Source organism: Staurois parvus, unplaced genomic scaffold, assembly GCF_062004578.1.
Source record: "Staurois parvus isolate SC_StPar_1 unplaced genomic scaffold, SC_StPar_1.0 ptg000091l, whole genome shotgun sequence".
Lineage (NCBI taxonomy): Eukaryota > Metazoa > Chordata > Amphibia > Anura > Ranidae > Staurois > Staurois parvus.
Window position 1 is genome coordinate 4,178,810 of NW_028317887.1, and position 13,555 is coordinate 4,192,364.

A 13,555-nucleotide genomic window follows, 5' to 3' on the forward strand; every position below is an offset into this window, starting at 1 on the left:
CTAACATTTTTGGCTCTATACACCACCACAATGGATTTGAAATGAAACGAACAAGATGTGCTTTAACTGCAGACAGTCAACTTTAATTTGAAGGTATTTACATCCAAATCGGGTGAACGGTGTAGGAATTACAACAGTTTGCATATGTGCCTCCCACTTGTTAAGGGACCAAAAGTAATGGGACAGAATAATAATCATAAATCAAACTTTCACTTTTTAATACTTGGTTGCAAATCCTTTACAGCCTGAAGTCTGGAACGCATAGACATCACCAGACACTAGGTTTCATCCCTGGTGATGCTCTGCCAGGCCTCTACTGCAACTGTCTTCAGTTCCTGCTTGTTCTTGGGGCATTTTCCCTTCAGTTTTGTCTTCAGCAAGTGAAATGCATGCTCAATTGGATTCAGGTCAGGTGATTGACTTGGCCATTGCATAACATTCCACTTCTTTCCCTTAAAAAACTCTTTGGTTGCTTTTGCAGTATGCTTTGGGTCATTGTCCATCTGCACTGTGAAGCGGCGTCCAATGAGTTCTGAAGCATTTGGCTGAATATGAGCAGATAATATTGCCTGAAACACTTCAGAATTCATCCTGCTGCTTTTGTCAGCAGTCACATCATCAATAAATACAAGAGAACCAGTTCCATTGGCAGCCATACATGCCCACGCCATGACACTACCACCACCATGCTTCACTGATGAGGTGGTATGCTTAGGATCATGAGCAGTTCCTTTCCTTCTCCATACTCTTCTCTTCCCATCACTCTGGTACAAGTTGATCTTGGTCTCATCTGTCCATAGGATGTTGTTCCAGAACTGTGAAGGCTTTTTTAGATGTCGTTTGGCAAACTCTAATCTGGCCTTCCTGTTTTTGAGGCTCACCAATGGTTTACATCTTGTGGTGAACCCTCTGTATTCACTCTGGTGAAGTCTTCTCTTGATTGTTGACTTTGACACACATACACCTACCTCCTGGAGAGTGTTCTTGATCTGGCCAACTGTTGTGAAGGGTGTTTTCTTCACCAGGGAAAGAACTCTTCAGTCATCCACCACAGTTGTTTTCCGTGGTCTTCCGGGTATTTTGGTGTTGCTGAGCTCACCGGTGCGTTCCTTCTTTTTAAGAATGTTCCAAACAGTTGTTTTGGCTATGCCTAATGTTTTTGCTGTCTCTCTGATGGGTTTGTTTTGTTTTTTCAGCCTAATGATGGCTTGCTTCACTGATAGTGACAGCTCTTTGGATCTCATCTTAAGAGTTGACAGCAACAGATTCCAAATGCAAATAGCACACTTGAAATGAACTCTGGACCTTTTATCTGCTCATTGTAATTGGGATAATGAGGGAATAACACACACCTGGCCATGGAACAGCTGAGAAGCCAATTGTCCCATTACTTTTGGTCCCTTAACAAGTGGGAGGCACATATGCAAACTGTTGTAATTCCTACACCGTTCACCTGATTTGGATGTAAATACCCTCAAATTAAAACTGACAGTCTGCAGTTAAAGCACATCTTCTTCGTTTCATTTCAAATCCATTCTGGTGGTGTATAGAGCCAAAAATGTTAGAATTGAGTCGATGTCCCAATATTTATGGACCTGACTGTATATTTTTACATCCATTTGAATAAATACTGCCTTTTTGTAGCCTGTTAGGTGCTTCATCTTTGAGGTGTTTGTTGTTTGTATATGATATATTTTTTAGATGCATCTCCCCATTCTTAGGGTTAGGCACTGGCAGGTTTACCACTCCCAGGATATGGCATTTTTGCGGGAGTTTCATTAAACTATGTACAGCCAGCCAGCATTGCTTAGAGAAGCAGAAAGACATCACTGGGTCTAAAATAAGGTATGTAATAAAAAATTTATTATTAGCATGTTGATGAGGAAGGGGGAAACAGGAAAGGCAAAAGTAAATTAAGTTTCCACTTTAAAGCAAGTGCATCTGCTGTAGTTTGAACCTGGCAGGATCTTCTTACAGTTCTTCTTTTGAATGCATGCTGGACAAGGTGAGGAGAAGTAAATAAAATAAGTGTCCTTTTTAAAAACGTTGTGTACATAGCAAAGCAATTTTTTTAGCTTTTATGGTTCATCTGTATAGAAGTTTATTTACTTTTTTTTTTAATAGGGAAGGCAATCCTGTGATACAAAACAATAAAAAACTTTCAAATCCTTCTAAGGTTAATGGTAAATATACATTTTCTTCAAATAGTTTGTTATAATTATTGAAGAGGTGTGTGTGTGTGTATATATGTGTGTGTGTGTATATATATATATATATATATATATATATATATATATTTATATTATACACAGTGCTCAGCATAAATGAGTACACCCCAAGAGATTTGTCAGGAAACCTTTTACTTTCCTTTCAGAATCAACATTTTCTATGGGACGCTGTACTACAAAATACTCCCACAAATACGGGCCATTGATTACAAACAAGATTTGTTAATTTTCACACACACAAATGTATTTTTCCTAACAAATTCATTCAAAACCATGTTGCAAAAATGAATACACCCCAATGAAAGTCTTAGGTGCAAAGCTACATTTTAAACAATATCCTAATTAAAAAGAATTCAACTACAGGTGAGTCTAATTATTGATTAAACAGGTATTCAACAAACAGATGATTATAAAAGGGCATTATTTAACAAAGAAAACCCTTTCCCATTCCATGCTGTCAGCAATGGCACCACATGGAAGAGAAATGTCACAAGGCCTGAGAAAGAAGATGCCAGCCTCCTCCACTGCTGCTGACATCCTCCGTGCAGAGCGGAGGACAGAGCGACTCAGGTCGGTCCTAGCAACCAGTCACCTGCAGGTGAATATGAAAAGTTCAATTGGCCAGCTCGTCCTCCCGCCCTCCGTCCTGAGCCCTGTTGTCTTCTGCTCTGTGCACTGAGAATGTCAGCAGCAGCGGAGGAGGCTGAGGGAAAGGGGAGGGGAGAAGACATTGCTGGGGGGGAAGGGGGCCAGAAGTCACTACTATGGGGGAAAGGGGAGGTGATGTGCAGAGGACATTGCTATGGGCAGGGCCACCCCCATAGCAGTGTCCTCTATCGTCCTTCATATCAGCCCCCCACAGTAGTGTCTTCTGTTCTTCCCCCCCCCCCCAACAGTGCCCTCACCCCTACCCCCCTTCCTCCCGTGAAAAAGTTATTTTAAAAATCTGAATTTCCAGCAAGTGGCTGGGGAATGGGATTTTTTTCCCCCCCCGCCCTGGTGTCCTAAGGCAGCTGCCTAAGCAGCTTTATGCTAGCACTCAGCATACGGCTGCTTAGGCAGCTGCCTTAGGGCACCGGGGTAGCTAGGGGACAGAAAAATCTCAATCCCCAGCCAATTGCTGGGAGTTCAGATTTTTAAAATACCTGCCTTCTGACGATCCCCTTTATTGTCCTCCTGGAGCAGCTGAAAGCTAGCATCTTCTCCTCACCCTTATCTGCTGCAGCAGGATAATCCAGGGGATCGGTTCTAGTAAACGCCCCCCATCCCCCTCCCACTGCCCCTTCCACCCTTGTACATCCACTTTTCTGCTGCCCAGCCCCTCCCTCAAGTGCTCCCCTTTCAACAGAGCTCCTAAAGAAATTTGTGAAAAATATTAAAAAATAAAAATGTAAAAATAAAAAAATACTGATACCATCTACTGTCCTACTGACACCAACCTCTGCCCTACTGACACTGTCCACTGCTCTTCTGACACCATCCACTGCTCTACTGACTGACACCAACCTCTGCCCTACTGACCCCATCCACTGCTCTATTGACTGACAACAACCTCTGCACTACTGACACTGTCCACTGCCCTACTGACTGACACTGTCCATTTTTAAGGTAGGCTAAGTTTGTATTTTTACAGTGACATTTGTTTTATTATATTTTTCTAGATTTTCCTTGCTATTTAGTTAGGCCTTGCTAGTTAATTCTTTTTTAAATGGCGCTGAACCCCGGTGATCTTTGATCTCTTTCGTGTTGTTCAGGTAGATCTCAATCTCTCAAAGGTTGCCTACCCCTGAGCTAAGCAAATGTTCTGTAAAACTCACTGTTGTCAAAATGTTGGAAATTGTTCATTGAGATATTGATTAAAATCTTACTTTTCAAAAGGGGTGTACTCATTTATGCAGAGCACTGTGTGTGTGTGTGTGTGTGTGTGTGTGTGTGTGTGTATATATATATATATATATATATATATATATATATAAATATATACATACAGTTGTGTTCAAAATAGCAGTCAGACATCACTAACCAGATCAATCACTGTTTTTGGTACAAATGATATTTCTACATGGCAAATAATGTACTAGCAGGTGTAGCAGAGTAATAGAAATCCAACAGACCCAACAGTCATGACATGCATGCTGCTGATTCTGTGTAACTGCATCACTAATTGAAAGGGGCATGTTCAAAATAATAGCAGTGTGGAGTTCTATTAGTGAGGTTATTCATTCTTTGAAAAACAAGTGGCAATTATTGCCCTTATTTAAGGAAGGAAGGCAGCAGATGTTGTACATGCTGGTTACAGTGCATTTACAGTGCATTTCTCTCTGAAATTCTGAGGAAAATGGGTCGTTCCAGACATTGTTCAGAAGAACAGCGTACCTTTATTAAAAAGTTGATTGGAGAGGGGAAAACATATAAAGAAGTGCAGAAAATGATAGGCTGCTCAGCTAAAATGATTGCAAATGCTTTAAAATGGCAACCAAAACCTGAAAGACGTGAAGGAAAGCGAAAAACTACCATTCGAATGGATAGAAGAATAGCCAAATTGGCAAGGACTCAGCCAACAATCAGCTCCAGGAAGATCAAAGAAGGTCTAAAGTTCCCTGTGAGTACTGTTACAATTAGAAGACGCCTATGTGAAGCCAAGCTATGTGCAAGAAGCCCCCGCAAAGTCCCACTGTTGAAAAAAAGACGTGCTAAAGAGGTTACAATTTGCCAAAGAGCACATTGACTGGCCTAAAGAGAAATGGCGCAACATTTGTGGACTGATGAAAGTAAGATTGTTCTTTTTGGGTCTATTGGCCGGAGACAGTTTGTCAGACGACCCCCAAACACTGAATTCAAGCCACAGTACACTGTGAAGACAGTGAAGCATGGTTGCGCAAGCATCATGATATGGGGATGTTTCTCATACTACAGTGTTGGGCCTATTTATCGCATACCAGGGATCATGGATCAGTTTGAATACATCAGAATACTTGAAGAGGTTATGCTGCCTTATGCTGAAGAGGAAATGCCCTTGAAATGGGTGTTCCAACAAGACAACGACCCCAAACACACCAGTAAACGTGCAACATCTTGGTTCCAGACCAGCAAGATTGACGTCATGGAGTGGCCAGCCCAATCCCCGGATCTTAATCCAATAGAAAACTTGTGGGGTGACATCAAAAATGCAGTTTCTGAGGCAAAACCAAGAAATAGAGAAGAACTGTGGAATGAAGTCCAATCATCCTGGGCTGGAATACCTGTTCACAGGTGCCAGAAGTTGGTTGACTCCATGCAACACAGATATACAGCAGTTCTCAGAAACAGTGCTTATATAACTAAATATTAATTAAGTGATTCAAAGGAAAGCAAAATCTTCAAACATTTTTCAGTTTATATAGTGAATGTTTGAGTTTGTAAAGAGAAATACAAACACTGCTATTTTTTTGAACAGTCTAATATTCACTTTTCTTCAATTTGTTTAGAGGAACAACACAAATTTGATATATTTTTCTTCATGTTTTGATTTGGAATAGAATGTGTAGTGTTCCCAATGCATTTGTGTGTAGGGAAATAAAAGCTATTAGAATGATTTTGAGATTTATTCACTTTTTTCAACACACTGCTATTATTTTGAACACAACTGTGTGTGTGTGTGTGTGTATATATATATATATATATATATATATTTATACACTGTATAGGAGCTGTGTGCATGAGTATTTTGTCTGTGCTTCCAAAGATTGTCACTGCTGATCCTTTCTCCTCTTAAATGTGTACCAGTGATTTGCATACACAGTGTGATGCAACAGGGTAAAGTGGTTCTAAAGGCTAATTTTTTTTCCTTTAAAATAATAAACACATACTTAAGTGCTTTGTGCAATGGTTTTGCAAAGAGCAGCCCAGATCCTCCTCTTCTCAGGTCCCTCACTGGCACTTCTGGCTCCACCCCTTTGCCAACTGCCCCCAGAACAAGCTGCTTGCTCTGGGGGCACTAATGCATGCTCGTTCTCGAGCTGGCTCTGTGTGTCTATGGGACACACAGAGAGTGGCTTTGACTTTCAGGCATGTAATGCTTGAAAGTCAAAAACCTTCGCCTTTAGAACCATTTTAAATTCCCTTTCCTCAGTAGCAAATACCTTCCTTTTGCTTCCCACTGCTTTCAGCCACTGGGAGTGAATACAAAACCCTGTGTAAGCTAAATATCACTGGACTCCCCATGTGACCGGGCTGTAATGTGCATGTTATAAATAGAAACATGGTCTCAATCACATGAGGTACAGATTTAGAGGCAGGGCCCTGCAGCACAAGGGTTAAAGATCCTTTTTTTTCAGGAGCTCTCCAAATCTGTCTATTGGGATAAAAGGAAATCTCTTAAAACCCAACTCTGGCAAAAAAAATAAAATTATCCCTTTCACTGTGGCCATTGCCGTACTGCATAGGTTAAAGCGGATCTTCACTTAAATGTCTTTAAAGTCAGAAGCTACAAATCCTGTAGTTTGATGACTTTTAATAAAAGGACCCTTACCTGTCTAGGGATCCAGTGCCATCCTTACCCAGTCTAGTTCTTCACTAGCCTTCGATTTCCCCGTGGCAGCATCCTAACTGTGGGCAGCTGGCTATGGTACTTTCTTCTTCACAGCAAGCTACCCACTGCTCAGGTGCGAACTGCGCTGCACTTTGTGAATGGTCCTGCAGTCTTCTGGACCTGTGATGTGTCCCAGAAGACTGTTGAGAGGGAGGGGGGAAGGAGAACGTCCGCTTGGATCACCTATGTGATCTGAGCAGAAGTGGGAGTGGGTACCTGTCAAAACTAGGTACCTTCCCCCCACAAAAACCTTGATATGCCAAACATGGTAGTGGGAGAGGGAGGAGGACTTAAAGTGGACCTTCACCTTTTGGGTGAAGTTCTGCTTTAATAGCTTGTTTTACCTGATTCTCTGCTCCCCTGGCAGGTGATGCGCTCCCATGATCCAGAGGTGGACTCTCCCTCAGCATCCTCATGCCCAGTGCAGGGCTATGGATCCTGATCTGGTCTTGATGACATCAGGACCCCAGACCAGTGGAACATGGGGGTGCAGATGCTTTGCAGAGTAGCTGAGGACCAGGTAAATAAATCTTATATCGTTCCTCTAGACATAAACGAGAAAATAATTCTTGTAGTGTGGGCACAGCCCCACTGCAAGGAATCATTTTATGTTCCCGGAGTTGGGCTTAACAGTAATATGTCTGTAATTGTGTTTGTACAAATCTGTAACATTGGCTATATTATGCATATCCTAATGATCGATCATTGTTCCTTATTGACTTTAGGTTATCCTGGTGGGGAACGATTCAGGCGGATAGAAGATAATTCAGATGTATATTCTCCAGAGGTAACTATTTTTATTTGGTTTTAGTATGATTTTTGTTAACACACAAGTCAGATGCTCAAGTCAGATACTACATAGACATACACTAGGGCTTGTTCACACGGCCCACCCGCCAAACGCTCCAGTTTGGCATACAGGCAACTGTAAGTTTTTTGCTGCAGTGAACCATGGTAAGGGGACAGTGGGTTGTATGTTTCAGTGTATCACACCTTTCTTTTTCTTTTTTGTTTATTTGAAGTGCACAAAGTGACACTTTCATTCATTTCTCCACACAGCAGCATAGCACTTTGCACTGCTGTGTGATGACATGCACTGCTTACCTGTGCACTGCATTAGAATACTAAATGTCTGCATTTTACTGCAGCTCACTGCATCACACCTCTGGGTTGCATTGCAATGCGGGTTGGGCACATGTAAAACAATTGTTTTCTATCTGCCCTAGTGATGACTGTTGTGGACCTTACACAGTGGTTCAATATCAATACTTTCTTAATAGTAACATGAAATATAAGCCAGCTTTGTGTATTTTTTTTTTGCTTTTCAAGAGTATGACTGTTAACCTTATAATTTTGTTCAGAAACCCTGGTGAAGTACCTGTTGAGTGTTCTGATATATTTATGCTCTAAATATAATGAATATAGATATTTCCAGGTTAGTTCTCATGTTACCTGATAGCAAATATGAACATGTTACTTTATTTCATGTTTTCATTGTTTTAGTGAAAGGAGTGATTATCAGGGATAAAATGTTTCTGACACCTCTCCATTCACATAGTGTCACAGGCTATGTATGGGTCAGGAACTCGTATATAAGCCATGTCAGTTATTGCAAAAGGGAGGACCAATCCCTTTTAAGTCACATTTAACCTTTTTTCAACTGCGCATTAAATAGATTTGTCTAAATCTGCCTTTTTTTCTTTGTGCCCTTAAAGGCTGGCATAGTTCATATTGTTTTGGAAAAGCCTGCCTCTGGAGAATTGGGATTTTCCCTGGTAGGAGGTGAATATGGTATATTTGTGAAATCCATCAGTCCTGGGGGTGTAGCTGACATAGAGGGGAACTTACAGGTTGGAGACAGATTGCTTAAGGTAACTTTTAAGTCTGATTGCTTTTAAATTTTTATCTCTTTAGATGTTATATTTCTGAAGACCCTTCTATTGCTAGCAATTTCTGATGGCTAGAGCAGCCATTGTAATACAAAACATATTGTTAGGATCTCTGCAGCTTAAAACACTTTCCAGTGTGTACGAAAACTCCCCCTGCTCTACCTTTTCTTCCAATTTTTAAGCATTAAGCTGTTTACGGTCTCTAGGACCTTATTTTGTGGTATGGATGCTTTTATCCACTCCTACCTCTAACAGTGGATAATGTTCACTTATATTTCTGTTCCTTTCAGAATGCTGGGATCCTACTGCACAAAATCTTGATTGGTTTGACTTGAGCAATTGTCTTTGTCAATCCTAGTTTCAGTTTGGCATTATTTGGCATCATTTAATTTGAAAGACGTTTTTTCTATGCCTCTTTTTAATAAATTGAATAACAACATATACATGTTATATTTATTAAACATAACTTGAGTATTTTTTTAATATTTTACGTCATGTATGCATCAATTTTGCACACTAAACATCCTTTGAGGCAAAGTGTTTGCCAGTGCTAATTGCACAGTACAGGACAAAAGAATTGATTCTTAACCTGGCTATAGATGGATTGAAATTCAAGCAGTTCAGCAGGGACCAGTTGAATTGCAATCCTTCTATGGTTGTTCCCGCTCCAGAATAGTCGTTCTAATGATCGGCTTCTCTAGAATGGGAACTTTGGAAAATCTTCATTCAGTCAGCACATCAGTGTATTCTGACAGCAGAGGAGTCTCACTGTCAGAATACAATAGCACAGGAGAGAGAATTCCTCCTTTCACCTTGCTTGGGGAAAAAAGTATCCATCTATGGCCTGCCTTAGACTGTTGGTTATATGCTGCTACCTTCAGGTGACTGGACACTGGCAGAAGCTTTGCTGGGACCTCCCCTGAATGTATAATTTAACCATGCCCACTCCGAGTCTCCTGTTTTTTTTATAGTGTCTTTAGGTGATGATCCCTTCTTCTTTTGGAGAGGATTGTTTTCTATTTTTCACTAGTTTTCCTTCTTTTTCAAATTACACTTCTATCAAGATCTGACTGCTTGTTGCCTATTGGCTCATTAGCAGTTTCTGGATCCGTTACACTGATGTACTGTACATCTTGGGAATCACACCCAGACCCCGCAACAGTGGGGTTAGGCTGCAGTGTTTGCTTCAGGCACTGGATCCTGCGTTCAGTGCTCACCTTGGTACAGTACATCAAAAGTCCTATTTTTGTAGATATGGTTATTGAACTTCTTTCTGTTTTTGTTTTGTTTCACTCTTTGTGTATTTGGTCTTTTTGCTGTGTTTTTATATCAATATTTTATTACAGTAGAAATATTATAGTGTGGCAACTTTTATGATGAGATTATGGGGCGTATTTACAGTATAAAACATTTGTTGGACAGATTTCACAAGCATTTGACCAAACTGCACAACCTTTCCCTGTATTTTCCCTAAAACTATTATTTGTTATTGTCAGCTCCATCTAGTAGTAGCCAAAATGCAGTATATTATCTGATATATTTTCTGAGGTATTTCAGATAAATATTCAGCATTTTTTGCCACTAGATGGAGCTGATGATCATAGGAAATAATAGTATTAGAGAAAATAATGAGGGAAATTTGTGCAGTGTGGACAAATGCTTGTGACATTTGTTCAACTACTGTTTCATAAGTAGACATCTATGTGTTCATCTGCTTTCTGTGTTCTGCTAATGTTTTTTGTGATGCATGAAAATGGAAGCACTCGGGTCGATATTGCTATTCACATGCTTCTTCTATGCAGTAGTGCTTAAAAATCCTGCATTTGGGCAGATTGTTTTATAACCATGTTGGGAGTGCTCATAAAAAAAGAGTTCATATTGACACTCAGATTAAAGCTGCGCAAAATAAGGTGCATTGTTTCTTCTAAGTTCACAACAATGGAACAATAGAAAAAATTACCTGCTAGCCAAAGAAGGGAACCTGATTGAAAATTTGTTTCACAACAAAGAATAGAGTAAAGCTGGGTATACATGTACAGTTGTTTTTTTGGGGGGTTTTTCCAATCAACCAGTGGGTTGAATGAAAAGTATCCAAGTGATTCTAAGGAAATACCACACCCCAAAACTTTCAATTATCTTTCCTTAATCCATAACTTAAATCACAAAAACTAAAATAAAATAGTGATATATATTATCCTTGAATTCACTGTGCCACATAATTTATAATATATTCAAAAAAATTAAAAAATAATAAATTAAGTGTGAAATAATAAATCTGTTTTATCTATTTCAATCCACTGTGCCTTATTCAACTTAATTGATTAAATTTAGTATAATTTTGAACAATATATAAAAGTGAAAAAATATATATTTTTTTTCACTTTTATATATTGTTCACGATTATACTGAATTTAATCAATTAAGTTGAATAAGGCACAGTGGATTGAAATAGATAAAACTGATTTATTATTTCACACTTAATTTATTATTTTTTAATTTTTTTGAATATATTATAAATTATGTGGCACAGTGAATTCAAGGATAATATATATCACTATTTTATTTTAGTTTTTGTGATTTAAGTTATGGATTAAGGAAAGAAAATTGAAAGTTTTGGGGCGCGGTATTTCCTTAGAATCACTTGGATATCTATATTTGCACATATTAATGAGGCTGTGACCAAATACCAGCAAACACTAGGATAGTATAATTTTTGGTTTATTAGTTTGTGGCTCACAAGTAAATTTATATATATATATATATATATATATATTGTTGAATGAAAAGTAACTGACAGATCCCTGTATCAGCACAAGTGATGTTGATGCAGGGATTTCTCTCGCTGTTCTATTGTATTTTGACAGTGGGTACTCACTCCCCCTCTTCCCATCAGAACATACAGATCAGTGTTTGCAGCCATTGGCTGCTAATCGTATGCTGGTTTTGCCCACTTAAGCATGCAATGAGTCAGTGAGTTAGCTATAGGATGCTATACAGGTCAAGGGCCATGGTCCATCTGCTGGTGGAACCTTGACCTTGAAGACCCTTCAAAAGGTATGCCCAATGGGAGGGCGAAGACTTGGAGGGGGCTTAGTCAGGACCAACCTTTCACCAGCTAGTGAGACTGCTAGAAGCAGCAGCAAGTCAGGGCTACAACCATACCTCGAACTCCAGGGTGCTGCATCTCTGGTCCCTTAGGGGTTAATTGTGGGGCACTAGACTGCACTTTTTTCAGTTGTAGCCCACAGCCGAAGTAGCCAGCTGCTGAACAGAAGACCAGGAGACAGCCTTGCAAATCTGAGAAACAGAAGCCTGATACTGAAAAGCTCAAGAGGTAGAGACAGATTGGACAAGTTGAGTGAAGTGGTGGAGAAGAACAGTTCCTCGTCTGGCTCAGAAGACTACGTACAGGAGTCCATCTTAAACTTAAAGCCCATCTCTGGAGAAAAGAAAAATCCCAGCTGCAGAAAGGCTGCCTTCACTTGCAAGGGTTAAATGCTTGTTTAGGTCTAGGGTACCACAGATTTTTGACCTGTAAAATCCTTTTCATGTGCATCCCCAACAGATTCTGGGAAACACTGTATGCACAGATTTTTTGTCCTTTCTAAGTTTTACTGTTGGAGTTGGGTTTAAGTGATGGATTGTCCTCTTCAAGAACATTGACATACTTAAATAGGTCCTCAAATTTAGATTCAAGGTGATTTTATACGTTCCCCCAGCAAAAATATCTCGCCCATGAGACAATTTACCCACGTCCATGGATATATTTGTAAGTTATATTCTGCTAAAGTACCTGTCCAGTACTTCCTGGAGCTGCTGAATGTGATTGAGGTTTTTGTGAGGCATTCTCTTCATCCTCTAGCTGTGAACAGGTCCGGTGGATCGGGGGGGGGGCAGCCCTGTGTACTTGAGGTATGGGAGGCCGCAGGTCCACAAGAGAAGAGGGAGAGGGCTTCTGCCAGCCTATCTTGTCCATGTGGTGCTCAGGGTGGAGGAGTGTCATGGGGCAGTGTTCCCTTGTTAAAGTCAGCAGTGGAAGGAGGAGGAGGACCCAAGAAAGCTGAGGTGCGGCAGAGTGCAGAGACTACATGTCTGCCATCACCAGAAGCCGTGCATGCATCCACAAAGGAGTTCTATTACTCCCAAGAATTCACTTCCCCATCAGGGAGTAACACTGCTGTGATGGACACGCCAGAAAGTGACTCAGTAAGGAATATTGTCTGTAGTCTCTGTTAATGCAAAGACTGTGTCATTCAGGTCTGCCCTAGAGGTTGAAACTTCCTCTCTGAATCTAAATGAAGAAACCGTGGGTACCTGAGATGTTATGTGGACTGGAGACCCAAAGTAGCAGGGACAGCATTTTCTGAGAAGTTTACCACGTCATGACCCTGTGTACAGTGTGCTGGCCTGCCTCCCATCCAATTTCCTTTGTACTTGGCATCACCCACCATGCAGGGATACTCATAACCTGTGCTGTGGAGCGGAAAGGGTACAGCTGTCCTGTATCTTACAACTGAAGGCTGATGGTAACCTACTGTGGCCTGGCCAGGGTAGTATTGGAACTGAAGTGTACCTTGCCTACAGAATAGCATGTACTCAAAATAGCACCTGGAGCTTGAGAAGGGCCAAGGAACCTCCTACGGGGGTACGAATATGCAGGCCATTGTGTACCCAAGTGTGTCACTGCCAAAGCAAAAAAAATCACCACTGCAGTAAGGAAAATGTCACATGTCATACCATAGCTGGGACACATCATTTAAAGTGTTGCAGCAGCCCTGCTCCTGGCCTAAGGAACTCATACTACTACCCATCCCTATGTGCACAAGGCTATGGACTACCACCAAGAACAGGGTCGGAGGGATAGAGAA

The 13,555-nt window shown here is 40.6% G+C and overlaps 1 protein-coding gene across 4 annotated transcripts in view; it reads left to right on the plus strand.

The window, feature by feature from the left end:
* The window catches only part of PTPN13 (protein tyrosine phosphatase non-receptor type 13), a 375,298-nt gene that overhangs the window by 324,472 nt on the left and 37,271 nt on the right, over positions 1-13,555 (plus strand). For 3 of the 4 annotated variants that reach the window (XM_089670565.1, XM_089670566.1, XM_089670568.1), the window contains 3 exons: positions 2,125-2,183; positions 7,524-7,585; positions 8,514-8,669. In XM_089670565.1, the coding sequence (XP_089526691.1) occupies positions 2,125-2,183; positions 7,524-7,585; positions 8,514-8,669 (277 nt within the window). The remainder of the gene's footprint in view (positions 1-2,124; positions 2,184-7,523; positions 7,586-8,513; positions 8,670-13,555) is intronic. The other variant, XM_089670567.1, reaches the window with a different exon arrangement.